This window comes from Anticarsia gemmatalis, chromosome 26 (assembly GCF_050436995.1).
Source record: "Anticarsia gemmatalis isolate Benzon Research Colony breed Stoneville strain chromosome 26, ilAntGemm2 primary, whole genome shotgun sequence".
NCBI classification, from domain to species: domain Eukaryota; kingdom Metazoa; phylum Arthropoda; class Insecta; order Lepidoptera; family Erebidae; genus Anticarsia; species Anticarsia gemmatalis.
The window spans coordinates 6177863-6201930 of record NC_134770.1 but is presented as its reverse complement, the minus strand read 5'-3'; the positions used below and the strand labels follow the sequence as shown (position 1 = coordinate 6201930).

At 33.5% G+C, this 24068-nt stretch overlaps 4 protein-coding genes across 5 annotated transcripts; 3 read left to right on the top strand and 1 right to left on the bottom strand.

Moving 5' to 3' along the window:
* The first annotated feature begins 260 nt into the window (after nucleotides 1-260).
* LOC142984133 (macro domain-containing protein RSc0334-like) lies at nucleotides 261-2631 on the top strand. Its single transcript, XM_076131535.1, has 4 exons — nucleotides 261-651; nucleotides 1044-1136; nucleotides 1503-1578; nucleotides 2035-2631. Exons 1-4 carry the CDS (start codon nucleotides 289-291, stop codon nucleotides 2361-2363), a joined length of 861 nt encoding a protein of 286 aa, XP_075987650.1. The 5' UTR covers nucleotides 261-288; the 3' UTR covers nucleotides 2364-2631.
* Nucleotides 2632-2963: 332 nt separating this feature from the next.
* Nucleotides 2964-9006, top strand: LOC142984154 (uncharacterized). Of its 2 annotated transcripts, XM_076131567.1 has the most exons (5): nucleotides 2964-3725; nucleotides 4166-4318; nucleotides 4752-4902; nucleotides 5377-5400; nucleotides 5542-9006. In XM_076131567.1, exons 1-5 carry the CDS (start codon nucleotides 3156-3158, stop codon nucleotides 5640-5642), a joined length of 999 nt encoding a protein of 332 aa, XP_075987682.1. In that variant the 5' UTR covers nucleotides 2964-3155; the 3' UTR covers nucleotides 5643-9006. The 2 variants fall into 2 exon arrangements, with proteins under 2 accessions (XP_075987682.1, XP_075987684.1); XM_076131569.1 differs by lacking the exon at nucleotides 5377-5400.
* Nucleotides 9007-9148: 142 nt separating this feature from the next.
* ValRS-m (Valyl-tRNA synthetase, mitochondrial) lies at nucleotides 9149-13729 on the bottom strand. Its single transcript, XM_076131566.1, has 4 exons — nucleotides 13405-13729; nucleotides 12948-13057; nucleotides 11966-12453; nucleotides 9149-11640 (listed from the first exon to the last, which is right to left on the bottom strand). The coding sequence occupies exons 1-4, from the start codon at nucleotides 13646-13648 to the stop codon at nucleotides 9528-9530; spliced, it is 2955 nt and encodes a 984-aa protein (XP_075987681.1). The 5' UTR covers nucleotides 13649-13729; the 3' UTR covers nucleotides 9149-9527.
* A 432-nt stretch (nucleotides 13730-14161) lies between these two features.
* Nucleotides 14162-23910, top strand: Seipin (lipid droplet biogenesis associated protein seipin). Its single transcript, XM_076131609.1, has 8 exons — nucleotides 14162-14860; nucleotides 15907-16052; nucleotides 17166-17250; nucleotides 17656-17773; nucleotides 18132-18270; nucleotides 18621-18706; nucleotides 19080-19155; nucleotides 19477-23910. The coding sequence occupies exons 1-8, from the start codon at nucleotides 14592-14594 to the stop codon at nucleotides 19551-19553; spliced, it is 996 nt and encodes a 331-aa protein (XP_075987724.1). The 5' UTR covers nucleotides 14162-14591; the 3' UTR covers nucleotides 19554-23910.
* Nucleotides 23911-24068: the final 158 nt, after the last annotated feature.

Sequence of the window (24068 nt, the reverse complement as noted above, 5' to 3'; positions counted from 1 at the left end):
CGTTTGACAACTGATTTTACGCTGGGTTACCACATAAAAAGTTTACCGTTATCTATTTTTACAAAACTTTTTTCTGAGCCTTTTCCAAATGTGTTTTAAAAATAAGTTTTTGTTTAATGAATCTGCACCAAAAAGACAATATTTCTGATTTCTATGTATGCACCTATTAGAACACTAATAAATCGTATATTATTTCCATAATCTTCGCACGTTTCTAGTTGTATGATAAAAAATCGCCTAAAGTAACTGTCAAAATTTGACACAATTCGGTTGTACACCTCTACAAAAATGTTATCACCGGCTTCGCTAAATATTTGCAAAATTCTTCCGATCTGCGCAAGAACTGGTAATCAAGCCATACGCAAATATTCAGTGTCGAAGATGTCGGAGCCACAATGGAAAATTGAGAAAGCCAGGCTCACTAAAATGAACTGGGCAGACAGAAGAAAGGATTACAAAATAAAGGATTATTTAACTGTGGACTCTGTTGACCCCTGGTGCAATTATGTCGTGAGAAACAAAGGGATCGAGGCAAAGAAACATACTCTGGATGATCTTACAGAGTTTAAAAAAATAAGCATGGAATCTGGATTAAATAAGGACTTGGGTCAGAAAGTATCTATTTTTAAAGGGGATATCACTAAGTTGGAGGTAGGCATTGATCAAACAAACTCAGCCTTTTGATTTATTAAAAATGTTTATAATCTAAGTAAAAACCAATTGAATTTTAACATAATGTAGTTTTCGATAGTGTCATTGATAAGGTATGTGATAATATACATCAATAAATAAACAGTTGCTGAAAGTTTACAGAAGTGTTAAACCAATAACGTAAAGGCATGTAAAATTTTAAGTAGCATAACTTAGACTTACGTTATAAGGAAAATGTTTAATATAATGTTTATAAACAATATAATTAGTCTCATTACTCACTTCTATAATTTAAATTAATGAAGAACGAAAAAGCAATTAACCAGCTTCAGGTTATTCTTAAGCATCATGTTATATAAAATCTATTAACTTATTTTTCTGCTGTATTTTAGGTGGATGCTATTGTAAACGCTGCTAACTCGGCTCTGAAGGCAGGAGGTGGTGTTGACGGAGCCATACATCGTGCTGCAGGACCACTTTTACAAGTAATAAAACAATCTATACTAATACTATAAATGTGAGTCTGTCTGTCTGTTATACTTTCACAGTTAAGCTGGTTAACAGCCTCATACTGTACAGCTACAAGCAAATTAGTAAAGCAATGTTGGGTCTCTAGTCTAATAGAATATCTTCAGTATCATACAAGAGACATATTATGTTCATAATAATCCTATTAAGTAATTTTTTAGTTTTTTTTTTAGCCTTGCATAAAATAATAATATTAAAATATAATAACAATATTATTTAAGTAATATTGAAATACCTATATTTTTTCAACTCTAAGTTCCTATGGTTGCATTGTGCTCTGAATTTTATTAATTCTTATAAGATTTCTGTATTTTGTGTTTAAGGCGGAGTGCGACACTCTTGGTGGTTGTCCAACTGGTGATGCGAAAGCTACTTGTGCTTACAATCTACCTGCGAGGTGTAAGTAAAATCGAACCTTATTTATACTGTCATACAGTTTATCTTCATATGAAGAACATATTATTGTGGATACTTTATAAAACATTTATTATCTTTCCAAAAAAAAACGATAATTTTTTTCAAGACTTTTTATTGTTTTATGATAACATGTATAGATAAAACAGTATCTTGTATCTTAAAACGCAGAATGTCAACATCAAATACATTTTATTCTTAATATTGATATTACTAACCTATGTTTGCCTCTGTGGCGCAGTGGTTTAGGTCGCCACGCGGCTACAGCTGTATCATTGCGTCGGGTGGTCGCGAGTTCGATACCCACATTGAAAAATTGTTTGTGCGATCCAAAATAATTGTTTCGGGTCTGGTATTTTGTAAAAGTCTCTGCAACACTAGCAACAATTCTTTCAATCAATTATCTAAAGAAATACAAATATTATTTTCTCTCTGTTTCAGACGTAATTCATACAGTAGGCCCTCAAGACGGATCTCCAACAAAGCTGGAATCGTGCTACGAAAAGTGCCTTGCTCTAACAAAAGAGAACAATTTTCGTTCAATCGCTTTCCCTTGCATTTCTACCGGTATCTACGGATTCCCCAACCGTTTAGCTGCACATATTGCTCTAAGAACTGCAAGGAAGTTTCTCGAAACTAATGATCATATAGAAAGAATTATCTTTTGTACTTTTATGCCGATTGATGTGGATATTTACGAGACGTTGTTACAAATGTATTTTCCACTCCATGACTGGAATTATAATGATGGAAATACACTGACTGAGTGAATTGTTTATTGAAAATCTAGTATTTTAAACGCAACAATTTTTGCCTAGGTATGTGTGGCTCGACTTATAGTCAATAATAAATTGTTTCGAATATTCTATATTTTAGTTCTGTATTAAAATGTGAGTGGTATGTAATACCCCCGAATGCAGTGACCTTTTTTAGCGTTTTTAATTACCTAATATTGGCACAAAAAAGACTTCCTGTTTGTTGTGATTTTGTAAGTTTTTAAATTGATTTTATGAAATAAATGTTTGATGCTTTTTGTAATTTTTGTTTCCATTTGTGTAATTCCTGTCTGAGTTTTTACAATCTAGATCTCTAGACGACGACGAATGCGACGGTAATATTTTCCTTTATTATCAATCATTTAGTCGATTATCGTGTTTAATCCAAGTTAAATAGTAAAACCAATGATTTGAGTGAAAATCAATGTTTCACTATTTTAGAACATAAAAAATAAATATAAGGAATATTGCTTTACCCACTTTGAATAAATCCAAAATATTCACTTTATTATTCTCATCCAGGAATCCGCCATAAACAAACTATAAGTTTTTCTGTCAAAGAAAAACATTACGTCATAGACAAACTTCATTTACTCTGCAGTCCATATTGTCATCTGTTCTAAATTTGCGATTTGTTTTTAAACAAAAAATGATGCATTTATAGAACATAAAATCTCAAATGAACTATAATTTATGGATTTTGGAACTCTTGCAAAAGTCAGAAAGGCACATTGAAGCCACTTACTGTTATGGAACTAAGTGATATTTTAATGTTTTGATGCAACTATGTCTGCTAATAGTTTGGAAAATGAAGACTTGGAAAATGTACCCTTGGTACGAATGGAGGATGTCCAGCCTTCGAGAGAAAGGACCGTAGGGTCAAGGTCTTCATCTAAAGACGAAGAGGAAGTGTACGAAACATGTATAATAGACGGTATAGAGTATGAAAATGAGTGTATTGTGAATGATGATGAGGACTCGAATATAGGCAGTATGGTGTCCTTGCAGTCCGAAGACGTTTACGAGGAAGATGAATCCAGTCAGGAACTTATTATTCCAGAAGTTTTGGAGGAGGTGGAGACAGGGAATGATGAGGAAGTGTTGGAAAAATATGTGAATAGTGGGCAACAAGATCATAGCCGTCCAAAATATCTCTCTGATGAAGAAATCGTAGACAATAATCAGATTGAAACTCTCGATGAGTTGGAGGCGCTTGAAGAAGAGTTTGGCGAGGCACCCACAGTTGATGTAGATGTAAAGGCGAGCTTAGTTGTTGACAATGATTCCAAAGAGTATAAGGTGAATCCTAAAGAGTTTTTATTGCATACACCTGTGAGAACATCGGCACAGTCAAGTGTGAGTTTCTTTTATTTATTTAGATAAAGTAAGCTTAATAACTTTTGTTAAATTAAGATGCTACATGTTGTGATTCATATGTGCGCTTAAGAAATGGGTTTTATAATTCTGGTTATGTAGGGTAAAAGTGTGGGTGACAATTAAAGAACTAGTGTTAGAGTGTATATATCTGTCTTATTTAATACTGCTAAAACATTTTATCTACTAATATTAATTTTCATTTACAATGGAATAAATACAAATATACATACATTCATCCATTCCACATTATTATACTCCTTTTCCCCATAGGGGTAGGCAAAGACCAAAGGATGCTTAGTATTATACTTACAAACTTCCCTTGCTTCATTCACATCCATACATCTTGTCATACAAGACTGTTGGTTAAAATTAAAATGTCACATGCAATAGCTCAATAAAACATAATTATTATATTTCAGGAGTTAGTAGTCCCTGATATTGAAAGAAATCAAGTAGAACAAATAAGAATCACTCCAGCGTCAGAAAGTTGGCCAACGTTAGAAATACTGCCGGGAGGAGTGATCAAAACTTCAGATAAATATGAAAGCGACTCTTTTTTATATCCTGAAAAGGTATGTATTATGGTCTGAGACCCGGAAAAGGTAGTGGCAGCTTACACCACTGTCCACTTGGTGATCCTTGCTCTTCTTCTTGTTAGTACTCAGATACTAATTTATAAACTAACCAATTTATGTTCCACTGCTGGGCAAGGGTCTCCTTCCGTTATGAGGAAGGGGTAGTAGGCCTTGAGTCCACCACAAAGCCCATGTGGGTGTTGGGGACTTTGCATACCTTCAAGAACTGTTCTTAAGAACTCTCAGGCATCACAATGTTTTTATTCACCATTGGAATAAGTCATAATTTTTTGTAATACACACATAACTTTGAAAAGTGTGTTGCCTTGGAATCGAACCTGCAACCACTTGGTTGAGAGGTACCAACTTAAACCACTCGGCTATCATTGCTCTAATTAAGATACTAATTTATCTAGTAACTATGTTGTAGGTACAAGAAACAGAAACAAACACAGAGGAGATGATGTACGCGTGTGCAAAGTGTTCTCAAGCATTCAAATACTTGTTCTGTTTAGTAAAACATGTCAAATGGCATGAGGACCAGAAGAAAGTACCTAAAGATGTCAAACTTGGACGACCTAGTGAGTAAAAAATAGTCATACTTCATTTATTAATAGTTCTCGAAGCTGATATGATAAACGTTTTTATTGCTGGTAGTCAGATGGTAGTAGATCTTTATGTTGAGAATATTTCACTTCTTTACAAGAACAACGTGATATTTTTGAAATAACTACTTTACAATAGAGCCATTTTATTTCAAGTGCTGATTAATTCTATAATATTGATAATTTCAATGTAGAAAAACAATTTGATGCGGTAACCAATGTGCTTTCTAAAAATAAGCAAAAATAACCCAGTTTTGAATATTGACTAAAAATATATTTTTTGAGATGTCACATTGTTCATGTAAAGAGGCGATTTATTTATGATTTAATTGATTGGCGGACTTATACCATTGTTTGCTTATGGCAAAAATGAACCCTAATTATATATTGGTCACTAGTTGAGATTCTGCTAACCATTGAAATTAACAAAACATTTTTTTTATTTGTTAGCATCCCAAAATATGGATAAATCAGGTAAATTTGAAAGTTGTATGAATACTTTTACCTTCTAGTTAATTTATTTTTTATTAAAATCATCACAGCATTCCTAAATAATATAATACTAGACCAGTTAACTTTCTCAATTAATCAAAATATATTTATTATATTTTTCAGAAGCCGCAGCAAATCAATACATCTGCCTACATTCAGGTAAAAAGAAAATAGTCGCGTCAGAGCGAAACAAACGAAAAGCGCCAAAGAGGTTAAAATCATAGTTTGTCTATGGTAATAATGTTGTAAGTATATTTGTAATATTTATATATGTAATATCAATGGTGAGGTCCAAATTAAAGACATGCTTTGACCATAAGATGAATTTAAAAAAGGATGAAATTACGACCATTCCCAATAACCTTTGTTTGGATAGGGATAGATTTCTTGCTTACTGGGCAATGTTGGTAATTCTATAGAAAATAATAAGATCATTTCAATATCACAAAATAGTTTACACAGTTCTTGAGAGCATGCAATAAAAAGTCCCCAACCTGCACTTGGCCAGAATGGTGGACTCAATGGCTAACCTCCTCCCTCGTTCAAGAGGAGACCCTTGCCCAGCAGTGGGACAGTCAGTGGTTAAAAAAAACTTATTTTATGAAACATAGGCAACTTAAAATAATTTAGTTATAATTAATTTGTCACTCAGGACCTAAGAGGTCTATCTCAGTTTGAAGTTAGTATATTGGGAATGGACGTAAATTACTTTTAAAAAATTGGTTGGAATGTGTGAGTATTAGACTAGAACGAAGGAAAGAATTGTAAAATATCATTAGAAATATGTATGCTCTGTTGAAAATGGACTCATGAAATGTAATCCTAACAAAGTTCTTAGCAGAACAAATTTAATTAAAAAATTAACCATTTAAAGGTACTTAATAATAGTAATTTATTAAACTGAAATGTAATTTGTCTCGAACAAAACTTTCTGATGAAATGAGATTGACTCATTTTAATTATTAAGCAACCACATATTTGCGAAATAATCTGGATAGACCACATGTTTCAGAATTCAATAAAATTTATTTCTTATTCATTGAGGACTATCATAAGTCTACATGCAAAAGGTCTTGTATTATTAATTAATAGATTGTCTATTAAAAGGCATCGATCGGCGATCAATGAAAGGGGATTCTATCTTACCCGACTGTGCGACGAAAAGGAGGGTAATGTTAAACACAAATTCAACCTTATCTCTACAGCATAATGCACATATTCCTTTGTAGATCATTGCATATATTTTTCGCAAAAAATTACCAGAAATATTTAATGTGACCATAATTTAATCACTATATAAATGTCTGTCTGTTTTAGAGGCTTCAAAAATATGTTTAACTGTTATAAATATTACAGAATTCTCGATGTTTAGTGAAAAATATACATATCTATTTGTTATTAACTAATATGAGACGGGGTAAATCGCGATATTTTTAGTATAGACCATGGAGAGAAGCTGTATAAAATATTTTAAAATTAAATTATGCATGTATGTATTAAAATACTACCTGCATTGGAAAATCAAGTAAATAATGTGAATATCCAAACTATACCTCGTTTAATATTAGTTAATAACCTGTCGCTGTCGCTCTATCTATTGAATAGGTTTATCCAACACTTATCAATAAAGCTATGAAACTGGCTCTATATGTCTCGATTACATTAGTAGACAGTATATTATGTGTATAAATTAGGCCTAATTTATATAAGCACAAAATAAAAGTTGTTGTGTTGTGTGTGTGCATGTATGTGTGTTAGTATAAGATAAATGTAATATATTGCGTTATTTAAGTGCCTAGTGTCCTACAGAGGTTGATTTTTACTTTAGTTTATTAAAATTTAATTTTATTGATTGTTAAACAGTTTATTTAAACCTATGCAGACGATGCACAGATTTTATTATAAAAATCGCTGATTAAATGTGTCTATGTGTAGGTACAAAAATAACGAAATTCTTTGACTGCGCGTCGAGAGTTCGTGGGTTCGATTTCCACACGGAATTTTCAAAAGGAATGTTTGTCCATAAGACTAATCAATGTACTTTTGGCGCAGTGGTTAACGTGATCAACTCGCTACAATCAATGTAGCGCCGCGTCTAGCAGGCTTGTCCAAAATCATTTATTTATTTTTTAACAAGCTTTCGTCTGCGTAGGTAATTCATAAGACCAAAATGTCAAAGTAATTTTTCTTCCAAGTCCTTTAGAATATAAACTTTGTTTATTTAGCTTGTCCAAAAAATATATGGAGTAACTGTTTAACTATTTTTATTTTACAAATCTATAAATTTCATTGTAAATAGTTGTGAAATGAATTCTAGTTTTTAATACCATTGAAATTAAATGAAGCTCAAAACCACATGAGGTATGTACCTAAGTTTGTTTGTCCGTTCGTTCACGAGACTAGCGAAATACCTTTACAAAATATTGAGGAAAGCATAAAATATTGACTATTCACAAAGTGACCATTGTGACCAACCCCCGGTTTCTGAGTTACATTTATCTATTCACTAGTGTTTAAGCTCATATACACGTGACAGTTTGAATAGATAAACTACCGCTAAATGTGCGTCAGGAGCCTTTACGTTTTCCTTCTACAGATACGTATGTATACGTTTATTTGCGTATATGAATACACGTATACGTGCGTATACGTTCATATCATAGAACATCAGAAGATAGTACTTGCAACGACGATATACAACTGTCGTATGCATAATGTTTCTTTTGATTCTGTTTCAATAGGATTATGTAAAGTAAAAAAATAAAAAGATTGTTTCAAAATTTTTAAAAGGTATTTCATTAGTTTAAGAATGAATTATATTTGGTTTATTTAAAGCTATGTGTTTTGTTAAGAATTAGAATAAGTTTATAAGTAAGGTATCGTTCATACGAGAGATTTTTACAATAATTTTACACTCATACTGCTACAAAATTTACCATTAAATGCAGTTGGTTGAATATCATGTTTGATAAAAAAAACTGAAAAATATACCTTAAAAAGAAGATATTGATTTATATTGGTCAGTTGGTCTCTATGTACATAAGTGTACGTACTTTTATAATGTATCAGGTACCTATTTAATGAATTTGCTTTTCTGATAAAATTGGTAGAACTATTAACTTATTTTCACCTAAAGGCGTTAAGAAAACTCTCGTATGAATGGTACTTTATTGTTTATTTATTGTTAATAGTTTGGGGAAAGTGTCGACAAAAACATTTTTATTTTGTTTTGAAATCAATCAAATTATTTTGTATATTAGCTTGTCCTATTGTGAAGAAGCTTGGCAATCATCGAATGTGGTCATTCTTTATAATAAACACATTTTATTTATTTACCACCTCCATCATAACAGGTTAGATCCGAATTTATGACTAAATTAATCGATAATCAAAAAATATATATTGTTTCTTTCTGAACTAAGTCGATGTTCTCCTAATTCTATGTCTTAAAGTTAAAAGTATCTTTATTTCGGTTCTAAAGGGGCCATTGTTAGTCAATTAAATGTGTAAAAAATAAAATTTATTGTCTGTTGTAACTTTAAAACATTTTATTGATTTATATTAAAACAATAAACCCTTTGATTTTTATATTGCTTATTATTTCTTACACTATAGATAAGGGTCAGCTCGTACCGAGACCCCTTTTTTCTGAATCTCTGGGTATCTTTTCAGTAGAAAAAAGTTATATTTTGAATCGTTTTTATGAAGTGTGTGCGCGACTTCGCGTCTCGTCTCGGTGCGTGCTGTCCATAAGTTGTCAAAACAAATGCGATTTTATATAAATACATTACAGTCATATTTAAGCATGTTTCAAAATGTATCTTTCTTTTAATACTTTCCAAAATGTTATCTGAGATAAATAAAACTTTATCTTTGTTTTCAATTAAATTAAATGAAAGAATACCCACAAACTAAACTTACTTTAAATTAATACCACGTCACTTTAAGTAACATTAAAAAGTATTTTTTATCTCCACAATGCTAAAATGAGTTTGTCAGGTTTCAAGCTTCCACTTAAACTTTAATAACGTTTTTAAAGTGCTACCGTCAGAAATTATTGCTTTATAATATCAATTCACCAAACATAAATACAATTTACTTATATCTATTTAAATCAGTCTTTGCAACTCTTGCAATTCCTTTCTTTTACTTTGCAATATCTCTCGATCGGACATTTGCGTGTATTCAGAAACATTCATTTGATAACTACTACTAGACAATTTAGCTTGTAATCTAGTCAGTACATCTTCTAACTTCTTAATTCTCTTCTCCAGTTTACTTCTAGCAGCTAGAATAGCTTTTTCAGCATCATCACCTATTAATTCTATAATTATTTCCGTATTTTTGTCCAAAACTCCCTTTATAATGTTTCTATTTGGTATGTTTTTGAATTGTATGTCCGAACATCGAGTTAGATTCAAAATTATTGTTTTGTTTTCATTTACATCTGTTATAAGAGTGTCCTCAGTAGTTTTTATATGAACCACTGGTCTTAATTTATTAGATATATTATACAGGCCTTTTAGTTCTCTGACTAGAAATATACAATTTAATATTCGATCGATTTTTTGTTCCACTTCTCCATCCTTCCAGATTTCAAAGTCATCTGGTTTTGGAAAGTCAAAATACTGCTTAGTTGAATCTTCAAAATGATGTATTATATTAGTTTCGAATCCAGGTATCTTTGGTATTAGTTCCTCTGTCAAATAAATCATGAAAGGAGACAGACATCTTAAGGAGACGTTTAGTACTGTAGACAGTGTGTGCGCATGCGCGTAGCCTATCTTCGGATTTGTATGTTCAAAACCTGGTTTTGTAGCCTCTAAGTATACATCGCAAAACTCATTATAAATTAAACTTCTTAAAGCTTTGGTTGCTAAATGAAATTCGTGGGTTTCCATAGAAGTATCGACTTTTTCCACCATATTAGCCAAACGGCTAAGCATCCATCTATCAAAGTACGTTAGATCCTTTCTAGAAATTTCTTCATCTAACTGTTTTAGTTTTGCAAAAGAAAGGTTCATGTAGTTGATACTTTGCCAGATTTTGTTACAAAATAGCTTGTTTGAATGGCATATGGCGACGTCGAAGTTTACGAAATGTGATTTAATATCTTGAGACAGTAAAGTGAATCTTAGAGCATCTACACCACATTCTGGGATCCCTTTTGTCGTAGAAAAATTAGCTTTATGATACGCTAAAGCCTTATCCAATTCATCTTTACTCAAAATACCACTTTTGTGCATTTCTTTACTCTTTTCTCTGAGCCCTTCTAAAGATATCCCATTTATTACATCAATAGGGTCAATCACATTGCCTCTGCTTTTAGACATTTTAGCTCCCTTATTGTCACAAATTATACCATGTAACAGGACATTCTTGAATGGCAACTGTCCAGTTAGTTCTAAACCAAGTATCACCATTCTATGGACCCAGAAACCCAAGATATCGTGTCCTGTAGCCATTAAGTTTAAGGGATAAAACTGTCTATAGTCCACCTTAGACTCCGGCCATCCAAGGACCGCGAAAGGGTAAATGCCTGAAGAAAACCAAGTATCAAGTACATCCGTATCCCGTTCTACTTCAATGGAATCTGGTAACGTTCTTAAGTACTTCGAAGCTTCAATTTTAGCCGAGACTTCATCTGTCGCAGCCACCCAAACGATATTTTTATCTTCCTTACATTTGTACGCAGGGATCTGGTGACCCCACCACAACTGCCTCGAAATACACCAGTCCCTATCATCTCCTGTCCAATCTAACCAGTTTTTCACAAATTTCTCAGGCTCAATTTTCAATTGCCCATTTTGAACCAATTCTGCAGCTTTCTTATTCAATTTAGTACAAGATAAAAACCATTGTTCTTTAGGCAAATGGTCTATAACATCACCCGTTCGACTGCAAGTAGGTAAAGCCATTTGATGTGGACTAACTTCCTTCATAAGACCCATTTCGTCCAACCTTTGGACAATTGTTGGCCTACAGTCATATCGTTTCATATTATTGAATTGTTCACTATTTTTTATGCAACCATTTTCGTCAATAACTTGTAGTAATGGTATATTGTGGTGTTTAGCTATTTCGTAGTCAATTTTACTGTGTGCTGGGGTTATTTTAACTGCGCCGGTACCGAACTCCATGTCGACGAAAGTGTCGAATATGATGGGTATTGTTGTGTTTCTGAAGGGATGAATTGCGGTTTTACCTTTTAGGTGAGTGTACCTGCAACAAGAAATATTATTAAAAGTGGATTAAGAATGTATTCAAAGGCAATTCAGCGTGTATAAATTTCAGATATTTTTGAAGATCGTTCGGGCGTATACGTATATTAATGAAATGATGAATGGATGAAACGCACATAGTTACACGTAATGAAATGAAATAATTAAAATTCTGTCATATACCAGCTTAAATGTTTGCCAATTGTTTTTAGCTTGCAATCTGGTTAATTCTTACTAGATATGCTACTCATTCTGAATATAATAGGGTCTATAAAATATGGCATTTTCTGATTAATAATAAAACTGTGATCAAAACATTAATTTACCTTTTATCTTCTGGATGTACCGCAATAGCTGTATCACCCAACATAGTCTCAGGCATCGTAGTAGACACTACAATCTCTTCCTCAGAATCATACAACTTGTATGAAAAATTATAAATCTGACCGAACTTTATAGGTCTTTCATAACCAGGCACTTTAACATCCGTAGGTCCATTTATAGTAACATTTTCTACTTCGATATCAGAAACTGTAGACTGTAAAGCATTACACCAATTTACTAAAGCTTTCTTCCTGTATATTAAACCTTTTTGGAATAGTTCTATAAAGGCTGTATTGACAGCTTGCGTGTGCCTCTCATCCATAGTGAAAACTTGCCGGGACCAGTCTAACGAACAGCCCAATGTCCGAAGTTGGTCGCAAATCGTATCGCCATGTTTTTCCTTCCATTTCCAAACTTCTTTTACGAATTCTTCTCGACCTATGTCGTGTCGATTTACGCCCTTTTTTGTTAGGTATTTTTCGACTACACCCTGAAAACAAAAGTTCGTAAGTAATAGCTATTGATTGATATATTAATTTCAAATTCACAGGTTCCCAGTTTGTGAGCCAAAACTACCTCAAGAGGCATACCATAATGGACCTACAGGATCGATTGCAGGCATCTCTCACAGATGAGTAATTGACCTTGATGACCTTGATGAAAGCATGACAGACAGAGATTTCCATTCATAAAATTAATATTGAAAGATTTGTACATCTATACTAATATTATAAAGCTGAAGAGTTTGTTTGTTTGAATGTGCTAATCTCAGGAACTACTGGTCCGATTAGACAAATTATTTCAGTCATTCATCGAGGAACGTTATATATAGGCTGCATATCATCACACTACGACTAATAGGAGCAGAGTACCAGTAAAGAAAAATAAAAAATACGGGAAAAGTTATGACCCATTCTCTCTTATGTGACTCAAGCAAAGTTGCAAGGGCCAGCTAATTTAATAAAATGATACTCCATTTTCTACCTGTGTAGCAATACCAGCATGGTCAGTCCCCGGTAACCATAATACATTGTGTCCAGTAGACCGTTTGTGTCTCACAATAACATCTTGAACTGTACACGCTAATGCATGACCTGAAAAAAAACAATTAACATACACTTAAATCAATAATAATTAGCATTGAATGGAATTCATTACACAAATTAATTGTTGTTTACAGATATTTGTTGAGTATTTTTTATGTTTCTCTTTGGCGAAGATATAGAACAAGAGGCCCATTTTTTTTACAAGTTTCTTTAAATTTTTTCTACTTTCTTTTTAAAGAACTTTCACAGTTAGATTTTCAGACTAAAGCATAGCCATGTACAAAATCATGAGATAGTGTTGCTATAAAGTGCACTATACATCCAAGTTATGTATTTTTTTTTAAATCTACTTAATAAGTAAACAGAAAATAGTAATAGTAATACAAAAATATAACCTAAATGTAGTTTTCCTGTGACGTTCGGTGGCGGCAACACCATGCTAAATCTAGGTTTTGATGACTTATTGTCAGCTTTGAAGAGATTCTGCTTCTCCCATTCTGAATATTTGTTTTTTTCAACATTTTGCGGTTGATAAGCCGCTGCGGGCATTTTAGCACCAGAAGCTATACGCGTAGTTTTCGAAGCAAGACTTCGATGAATATTTAAACATGGTACTTTATATTTACGTAAATGCATCATTTTTAATTTAAAAACTACGTTCAGACGATATTCTTTCACAACAAAACTTTAATTTTGAAGATGTTTTTCATCATTATTCAACAATGCTGTCAAATAAATGTATTTACTCTTTCTCGCTCTTTGATACCTATAATTGCATATCGCTTTCTCACAAAGCTGAGTAGTAATGTATAATTGGGGATACAGCGAAGAAAATACGGAACGCAATTGAGGCAAACTTAAAATGTCAAAATGTCTACATGACATTTGGGCGAAGCGTTCCGTTCCGCAACATTATGCAACAGTCAATAAAAAACTTTAATTATTTCTCAGGGCAAGTAGGATAGGTTTTGATAGTAGAACATTTTGATAGAAAAATGTATGTTGTATAATTTCGATCGTGTTTTCTGGATCTTTGAAGGAGACATCCCCTTACATTTCCGACCACTACTTAATTTATTTTGCGTGAATCGGTTTTACTTCTTGCATAGAACGGTTTGACATTACCATCGAGTGTTGTCAGTTTATGAAAACTCCTACGTTTTCATTTCTAGAACATAAATGCGACGTTTTCGCTCTTTTTTGTGACTACTCCTTTTGTCCTTCTCAATCCCTATTGTATAAGGTGATTTTGAAATTTGGAGCTGGTACCCCATATATGAGCTTTCAGCTGTCAAATTTTGTGGGATTCGGGGTTTCAATCAAATTCGACTATCACAGAAATAAACATTGACCTCACCATTGTGTTATCAACAATAACAAAAATAATTCCATTTCCTCTTTTCCTTATCGCACTAATCTACTAAGCATCCGTGGTGCACTGCGTCATTTATCACGGCTGTATCAATGCGGATTTAACCCTTGTACTATCGATATGCATTATCGTGTCTATTCGTTTATTATCTACCCGCGATTAAGCACAGATCAGTTTTTATAGAGCCTAGTTTAATGTAACGAAATAAAAATGTCGATATTTCGGTTTTTGAATCCGTTCGCTGTTGTTAGGGAATATATAAAACGGCCTATTGAGGTTTTTGTTTTGAACCAGTATTTGGGGTATAAGAAGAAGACTGACGATAGTATAACGAGTGTTAAAGAGTTGGTGTATAGAGTAGCTATAATAACTTTGTTTATCACTGCTATATTGTGGATATCTATATTTATGTATGTTGGTTTTTATAATATTTACATGCCCAATGTCACACATGTGCGCCCAGTGCATTTTCAATTCAAGTGAGTATTGAATATTATTATTAAATTGATTGTTAAAACTTTATAATTAAAGTATTCGTCTCATTCAGATTCAAATGAGCTAACTTATTTAAAGTGTTATAATAGCATATAGCATACTTTTAACTATAATACACCACCCTTTGGACCTTTGGACTCTATAAAATTAAGTTGGATAAACCTACCCAATTGTTTTATTTTAAAAATATTTCAAATATTTTTAAAATATATGCCACTTCTCAGACATCTCTAACCCCTAGTTTCTGAATACATTTAGCAATATTTAATCTATTACATAGCATTTTTATATGAGTTTAAACGCTATTGTATAAAGTACTGCTAAATGTACCTCAGAAACGGGGAGGTTTTATTTTTAAAATTAAACTGGAGATAATAAACTTCCTCATGTGGAACACTTCTAGTAATTTCCTAATATTGATTTGATTCTTTAAAATAAACTTTTGAATAAATTATATTTCTGTTTCCATGTGGCTATTATTCTTTAACTTAGTAAGTAAGTGACATAAGATAAGGTAATCTTCTAATATACGGTCATATATTATGACTTTGAAATATTAAGACACGATTACAATTGAAGGTCACTATTGAAATAATATCTTTTAAAATTTAATTATTTATACTGATGCTATTTGGTTAAGAAACAGAAGAAATATGACAACAAGCAATCAATTTAAAATTACTAAATGCATTTTTTTGTACTATTAATATCATTTTAATAACAAAATATATTTCTAAACATATATAGGACAGGTACTATAATTCTAACTGTCTTCAATGATATAGTCTGTAAGTATGGATAACTAAGTGATCTTTTGTTTTATATTACTCATCACATGTGTACTATACAGGATTACTTAAAAATACTGAACAGACGGATTACTGAACAATTTAGGGGATCCCCCTAGGGTTGATTAGGAATCGAATTTTTGCAAAACTATGAACGTATAAACTTGCACAATTTAATATTTGCGCTATAATATTAATTATACTGTAGTTAGTTCCAATAATGTACGCCTTATAATTTGCAGGCCATGTGAAGACAAGGCGGGAATATGCTCGTATCCGTACGCGTACGTTCAGCTGACGCGTCAGAGCCACATCTTGATGCCGAAGCAGCCGTACAGGATCAAGCTCATGCTGGAGATGCCCGAGTCTCAAGTGAACAAGGACTTAGGTAATTGACCTTCATTGCCTACCCTCTAATACCGATTTCATAATTGATATTAAGTTAATTTGTCAATTTGCATTTTACTTTCAGAACTTTTTACTACAATTTTTTTGATGTTATCGAATACTAGTATTAAGCGAACAAAATAAAGGATAACTTTAATTTGAATATCTCTAGTCAGTAAAGCTTTATAGAAAATCTGCCGCAGCCATGCTAGCTAGATAACCTTTATAGTAGCTGGACCAGTTCCGGTGTTGAGTACCTAGTACCTGTAAAAGCTTCCAGTTTTTTACTAAATATCGAAAGTCTGTTTACCGGATATGAGTAAATAGTATGGATCTATAAGATTTTTTATTTAAGGCTGTGTCACAAGACCAATATCTACATATTTATGTAAATGCTAATAATAATATGGTATCTACGTCATCCTAAGTCGGTTCTTCGGTTAAGTAGAAAGGAACAGATGTATAGTCACAAACAGTGCAATGACACTAAGGTCAAATGTGAGCACAATTCAATAATCAACAGATAATGTCCCTCACTTCCATTCACTTATCATTCGGTTATCACTGATTCAAAGTGCACTCTATTAATATGATGACTTGAATGAAAGTCAACATGTCTACACTTACCATTGTGATGAATAATTTTATATGAGAGTGCCTTATTTTTTTGACAATTGATAATATGGTACACAATTAGTATGAGATATTATTATAATATTGACAGTATTAAAACAAAGCGTTCGGAAGGTTTAATTCTTTTATATTAAGTTATAGTTATGCAACTTACATTTTTTATACTAGCTGACCCAGCAAACGTTGTTTTGCCATATAAATAAAAAAAAAGGTCGCTTAGGGACATGAAAAATAGATGTTGGCCGATTCTCAGACCTACTCAATATGCTCACAAAATTTCATCATAATCGGTCAAGCCGTTTCGGAGGAGTATGGCAACGAAAACTGTGACGCGAGAATTTTATATATTAGATTGATAATTAACTGACCACGGACTTATCAAAGAAAGATCTGCATCAGTGCCAAATGGATTAAAATAAGATAAACAGCTAATTGGCACTTAGATTCAGTTTATAAGTTTTGACTGACTATTGTATTTCAGGAATGTTCATGGTTTGCGTACAAATGCGGGCTAAAGGAGGCTTTCTTGTCTCCTCATCATGTAGATCAGCGATGATCAGATACAGGTAAATATAATTCTACTATTCTATTCCTTAACATAAAATATAGAAGATCTTCCATTACTTGCATCATCATGATCGTACCTGATAATTATCAGAGAATCCTCCATATCACAAACTTCGTCATAATTTCGTCACGTCATAATTTTCCCCGTTTTTGTAACATTTTTTACTGGTACTCTGCTCCTATTAGTCGTAGCGTGATGTTATATAGCCTAAAGCCTTCCTCGATAAATCGTCTATTCAACACAAAAAAAAAATATTTTTTCAATTCGAACCAGTAGTTCCTGAGATTAGATCGTTCAAACAAACAAATTCTTCACCTTATAATACATACATACAATCACAACTCGTACCCATAGGCATAGGCAGAGAGCAAAGCATAATAAACATGTGTCGTTTTTGTTACAGATCGATACTACATCACATAATGCGCACATTCGTTCTGTCTCCGCTCTACCTCGGTGGAGTGGACGAAGAGAAACAACAACTTAAAGTGGAGCTGTTCAGTGATTTTGAAGACGATCCTGTGAGTACATTATTACCTACGAATAAGAATCAGTTTCCAATATCAGAGGAACTTTAATATTTATTATAATGTTTCCTGGTATTTATCTATTTAGTGAGAAAATAATTATTATCTTGCACATACCTAAAATTGTTCAAATTAGTAACACACCCTTAGTATTCTTGTGGAATAGTTGATGATAAAATCGGGTTCAATTTTTGAATGGGCATGGGAGATATTTTTGTCTGAAATGGTAGTTTAAGTTGGAGTCATTGATTTATTGTCTTAAAAGTTTAGGCGCAAATTAAAGAATGCAACAGTCTTTCAGGAGATTTGTCTAAAAACAATTCATAAATAAAGTTTTCACGTCATATTGCAGGCAAACCCAGCGACAGACGCATACGTAGAGCTTCAGTCTCGTTTCGCGCAGGTGTACTCGAGCGAGTTGCAAGTGCAGGCTCACTTCACCGGTCTACGGTACCTCATGTTCAACTGGCCCAAGATATCTGCTGTTTTCGGTACGTACTATAAGTCTACTTGCTCTAAAAAAACATCATTAGTTTAAAAAAAAATAGAAACTATTTAGCAATTTCTATGTCTATGTCTATTGAAAAGACTGATCATTTTTTTTCTAGACTGTAAATGAATTACTAATAATATTTACTAGTGCTAATTTATGACTGCCTTATAATAATTCACGTATTAGGGCAATATAAATAACAATAGGAGACTTCGAATGTAATGTACCTACGTTAATTTTAACATTTCATTGCGTTTGTAATTTTTAAGTGAAAATGCCATACGAATATTTTGAAAATTAACTCCATATTACAAACGTATTTATTTTATTTTATTTGTTATATTGCAGGTATCTGTACGAACTTGTTCTTCGTGTCTCTGATATTTATACTGAGCTGGTATCACCTGCAGGACGGACTGCCCGACTTTATCAAAGTGAGTATACAATCAATCCAACTTTATACGGCTGAATACGCGTATGGATGACTATTTCAAATACTTTGTACGAAGTTTACGAAATAAAGAGTAAGTATTTTAAATTTGATGTTCATTAATCTTTAGAAGCAAAAACTGTTTAAGGGTTTTGTTGAAATTGTCAAATAAATGTCTATTATCTGGATTACTACATGTATGCTTCTTTTAATCTTGAAAGTTATTCGTAAGCCGTGGAAAAAAGCTAGTTATTTTTTTTGATTACATCATAATTTTTGACCTTCAGTGTTGCATGTATGTTATCTATAGTACTTATACTTAGCAAATTAATGAAATATTGATTATTATGTTTCAAAATTAAATGTATTGTTTTCAGAATAAATTTCGTCCAGACCTAAAGACTGAAGAAGAGGACACAAAGTTCATGGGTAAAGTGAAGTTGGAGAGAGAAGGTAAGTTCATATAGCATATTTTATTTAACCTTTTTATCTACAATTCTAATTCTCTTAATTTCAGTAGATATAATTATTTATAAATTAACTTATTTTTTTAAATAATATTAATTAACAAACAGCACAAATCCAGATCAGCGCTGTTTGTTTGCAAAAAGCCTGCCGTTTATAAATTTGCACATTAAAAAAAACAGTTAATTAATAATTTCAATTTTACAAAAATATTCACTTCGCAAATCATCACTGCGCAAATCTTTTGTACAATTCTGTAGTAACATAAACTTGCGCAAAAACCGTTAATAATTTTTCTTCTCATTTCAGATTCAGCGTTGTTCGACGAAGACGCTCTTCTGAAAGAATTCCAACAGATCGAGACGAAAGAAACGAAGAAGACTTAATTGTGATTACATTACTCTATTTGTTTAGTATGTACTTATATTAGTCTTAGTTTAACCAGCAATAGTTTGTAAACAAAACGAAGTATCACAACTTTTAGTGTCGTATTTCTAAACGTCTTTATCAACGACATGTAATAGTGCTGTTTTAGTAACAGCAAGATTGCAGTCAACTGCAGACTGCAGACCGCAGACCGCAGACGTCATAATAATAATCTAAAGCGACAGTTCCATTGTCAGAATTACTCATTATATTTCAATATTATATATAAGATACTACAAAACATCGTGATGAAACCTAGCATGTCTAAAAGTTAACAAAGTTCTTGAAGGTATGAAAAGTCCCCAACCCGCACTAACTGCCGGTTTCTGAGTACATCTAGCAGTAGTTTATCTATTCAATAACGTTTAAACTCAGATAAAAAACGCTATTAAATAGATGAACTGCCGCTAAATGTACCTCAGAAACCGGTGGTAAGCCAGCGTGGTGGACTCAAGGTTTAACCTCTCCCTCATCCCGGGAGAAGACCCTTGGTTGCATTCCGGGAGAAGACCCTGGGTTAAACAAACCTTGGCGCGGTCATTCCATAGATGGATGACCGCTTAGTGGTATTTGAACTGGGCGTCTCCGTGCTACAGAGGGCACGTAAAAAGTCGGTCTCGGTTGTTATCAATTAAGATAACAGTCGTTAAGCCACGTCAAAGTGCTTGTTCACGTTGGAACTCGCGGGCGCGGTGGCGGGCGCGGTCGCGGGGACGTGGCGATTTGTGTTCACGTTGGCCGCCAGGCGGGCGTTTGGCTCAAACTGGCTCAAACTGGTTGATCTTACTTGACATCGCGCCCGCCACCGCTAGTTCGACGTGAACACACACGAACATCTTCACTTGTTTGATATTGGCGCGAGCGCGCCACGCGGGCCGCGCGCGACGCCGCTAGCTCGCCCGCGACTTAGACCGCGCGAACGGTTTGTACGTGAACACTTCGGTACATCGCCATACGTTTGATATTTCGCGACCGCGCCCGCCACCGCGCCCGCGAGGCAACGTGAATGAGCACAAAGGCCTTCGGGCGGCTTGAACAACTTTAACACTAGGTTGACCACTAACCATACGATAAAAATAATAATGGGATAGTAATGGGTTAAATACATATAAAAATTACGTCTGTGGTCTGCAGTTGCAATAATTAGCGAGAATTCTTCTGAAAAACAGTTCTAAGTTACGTTTGTTTAAAACGAAATTTCATAGTAAAAAGTAATAAAATTGCTACCCGCATTTAATATCGCTAAGCGTGATAATAAAAACTTGAAAAAACATATTATAAATAAGTTTTTTATAATATTGCAAGTGATGTTTAACATCAAAACGGAATTGTACTACTTAATAAATAATTCAAACTACTTGTATAAGAAAATCGCACAATAAACGGCCAATTTAACTACCGGATAAGTACTGGTTAGCTAAACAAGAAGAAAATTTATGGATTTAAACTCGGCTTCCCCACTTCTAAATATCTATTAGATATTATAATGCAACGGGTCTCAAACGCGATTGATAATATAATTAAAGGTTAGGTTACTTGTTTGTTTATCCGACGTTTCGATCAAAATACATCGACCGTATTCAATCTTTATATATATAATTCTTCTGTAAGTGTGTATGTCACTGAACTTCTCTTAAACGACTGGACCGATTTTGTTGAAATTTTTTGTGTGTGTTCAAGGGAATCTGAGAATGGTTTAGATTATTAAAAAAAGCTTAAAATTTTCAAATTAAAGACGTGTAGACAGGACAACGTCTGTCGGGTCCGCTAGTATAATATAAAATCAGTGAAAACCAAAAGGAAGTAGTGTAAGGTTTCGAATCTTTTAATTTTTAATCGAGCTTAAGACACGTTGCATTATAATATTGTGTGTACAAGTTGCCATAGTTTAAAATCATTAATCTATAAGATAGCTTATCAGACGGTATCTTGACAGTTGTATTAAGCTGTCATTTTATCCAGCAATTAGATTATCTAACACCTAAATATTGTGAAACTGGCAAATTCATGCCACTTTAACTGCCAGGTACGTTATCAGACACTTATCCGTGAGTCGTTAAACTGGTCTTTAATAATATAATACTCTTACACCAATTATGTTCTATTGCACAAAGTCCACCGTATTTCTTCAGGCTAATGCTAAAATAATCTTATATCTTGAATACCGGAAAGAATTAAAAATGCCCAATCAATGAAGCGTATTGTAATTGACTGTCTCTGTGGCGCAGTGGTTAAGGTCGTCACGCCGCTATCACTGCGGCGGGAGGTCGTGGGTTCGATTCCCACGCGAAACAATTATATTATTTGTGCGTTCCACAAATAATTGTTTGTATGTTTGTAAAAATCCCCGCGATACAGGAGCAATTCTTAGTGCGGGAGTTGCCTTTTAAAAAAAAGAAATATAAAGAAATTCAATTAGTAATATGAACGCCATATAATTATGTAAAATTTAAACCCGTTCAAATTTGAGTTGGTTCCTTTTGCATAACTAGGTCCAAAATACGCTCATTGCAATTCAATTTTAACCAAGTGACTGAATAAAAAAATAGAATTATATTTTTTAGATTGTTTTTAGTGCCTTTGGAATTTAATGCATATTATCACGCCATTCCAACGGGGATAGGTAGATAGTTTCACATTCCTCTATTGGTGAAGAATGCAATGCAAATGCCAATTTTGGTGTACCTATATACAGGGATAGATTTCTGGAGCGTTATTCATAGCGGACGTATTACGACTTGTATGCGTGTTTAAGATATTTTCTGATATTCTTTTCATTATGAAATAATTACCACTCGCTCTAACGGTAAAGGAAAATACATCGTGATGAAACCTTGCATGTCTAAAATTTGTTTTATACATTTATTGAGGGCGATAAAAAAGTCCCCAACCCGCACTTGGCCAGCGTGGTGGATTCAAAGATTTACCCCTCTCTCGTTTAGGAGAAGACCTTTGATCAGCAGTGGTTCAATAAATAATTAACTTACTATCATAACAGTTTCTGATATTAAACACAATTCATGTCTCAAATATGTCCGTTATAATATAACGCTCTAAGGCCCGTCACCCATGGCGACGTTTTGTAGCGATGCCAACGCGTTACTACATCGTGACAATGGATACAAGCGCGACCGTGTCGGGCGACATCGGGGAGAGAACGCATGGGGACGGGGGCGGTGCGTGAGTGGGAATCGCGACTGAATCGCGTCTGTGTCGCGACTGAATCGCGTTTGTATCGCGACTGAATCGCGTTTGTATCGCGACTGAATCGCGTTTGTATCGCGACTGTATCGCGTTTGTATCGCGACTGAATCGCGTTTGTATCGCGACTGAATCGCGTTTGTATCGCGACTGAATCGCGTTTGTATCGCGACTGTATCGCGTTTGCATCGCGACTGAATCGCGTTTGTGTCGCGACTGAATCGCGTTTGTGTCGCGACTGAATCGCGTTTGCATCGCGACTGAATCGCGTTTGTATCGCGACTGAATCGCGTTTGTATCGCGACTGAATCGCGTCTGAATCGCGTTTGTATCGCGACTGAATGCTGCGAGGGCACACTGCTAGCGTCCGCTTTGCGTCTTTATCGATGCTACGCGCGACAGCATCGTTATAAAAAGTCGCCGTGGGTGAGAGGCCTAAGCCTGTATTTGATTAGGCTTCCCAGTATTCAATGTCGACTTCCTTATCGTAGTATATACGGCTTTATGCTCAATGTATTTGATGTCTATATATCAATATAATATGTAAGCTATGTCACTGTACCACATCAGTACCAAGTTAAGTCATACTGACGGAAGTGTAGGGTAGATCAACAAAAAATAGTGGAAAAGTTGAATTGGTAGGTTAAAGATGATTTTTAAGAATTTTGTTTATAATAATTAATAATTTGGTTAGATATCTAAATTGAATACTATTTAGTTATATTCATCGATTACTAAATAATTATAATCAATAACTTGGTAACACAAGAAAACTGATTGTTATTATTAATTGTATAAATTGGTTACTACTAACCGTAAGTAAAGTAAGTATTTAGTTTAGAAAAATATTGATAAATTAATGTTTGTTAATTTGCAAATTAATCATTGGAAAATAAGCCACGATACATTATTTGAAATTATAAGAATTGGTTTTGGAGAATTTAAAATTGGCTCAAATAATAATGATGACATAACTTGGTATTGATGTGTTTATCAAATTATCACAGTAGTATGCCAAAGAAGCCTATTTAAATATAACGAATATATATTATTTATGGAGATATGTGATAAATATTTTTTACTTTGTAATTAGAAAATAAATATTGATGTTGTCTATTTTGTGCTTTTATTCAGAAATTCGGTACTCTTAGCAGTACCTTACCTTTTCAATTACGGGTAAGTATTTGGAAGGCTAATATTATTTAACTTCATGTTACTAATTAAGAAAATTGTCTGTAATTTAAAAATATCGTTTAAATATGGGTTTGACAAAA

Bases quoted from the DNA above. Each gene is read 5' to 3' on its own strand.
- LOC142984133 (XM_076131535.1), top strand. From the start codon at position 289: ATGTTATCACCGGCTTCGCTAAATATTTGCAAAATTCTTCCGATCTGC. The intron at 652-1,043 runs GTAGGCATTGAT...GCTGTATTTTAG, and splicing joins GGGATATCACTAAGTTGGAG to GTGGATGCTATTGTAAACGC. The intron at 1,137-1,502 runs GTAATAAAACAA...TTTGTGTTTAAG, and splicing joins CTGCAGGACCACTTTTACAA to GCGGAGTGCGACACTCTTGG.
- LOC142984154 (XM_076131567.1), top strand. From the start codon at position 3,156: ATGTCTGCTAATAGTTTGGAAAATGAAGACTTGGAAAATGTACCCTTG. The intron at 3,726-4,165 runs GTGAGTTTCTTT...ATTATATTTCAG, and splicing joins GAACATCGGCACAGTCAAGT to GAGTTAGTAGTCCCTGATAT. The intron at 5,401-5,541 runs GTAAATTTGAAA...TATATTTTTCAG, and splicing joins CCAAAATATGGATAAATCAG to AAGCCGCAGCAAATCAATAC.
- ValRS-m (XM_076131566.1), bottom strand. From the start codon at position 13,648: ATGATGCATTTACGTAAATATAAAGTACCATGTTTAAATATTCATCGA. The intron at 12,454-12,947 runs GTAGAAAATGGA...TTTTGTTTTCAG, and splicing joins ATGCTGGTATTGCTACACAG to GGTGTAGTCGAAAAATACCT. The intron at 11,641-11,965 runs GTAAATTAATGT...TTCTTGTTGCAG, and splicing joins GTACATCCAGAAGATAAAAG to GTACACTCACCTAAAAGGTA.
- Seipin (XM_076131609.1), top strand. From the start codon at position 14,592: ATGTCGATATTTCGGTTTTTGAATCCGTTCGCTGTTGTTAGGGAATAT. The intron at 18,271-18,620 runs GTACGTACTATA...GTTATATTGCAG, and splicing joins CAAGATATCTGCTGTTTTCG to GTATCTGTACGAACTTGTTC. The intron at 18,707-19,079 runs GTGAGTATACAA...TATTGTTTTCAG, and splicing joins GACTGCCCGACTTTATCAAA to AATAAATTTCGTCCAGACCT.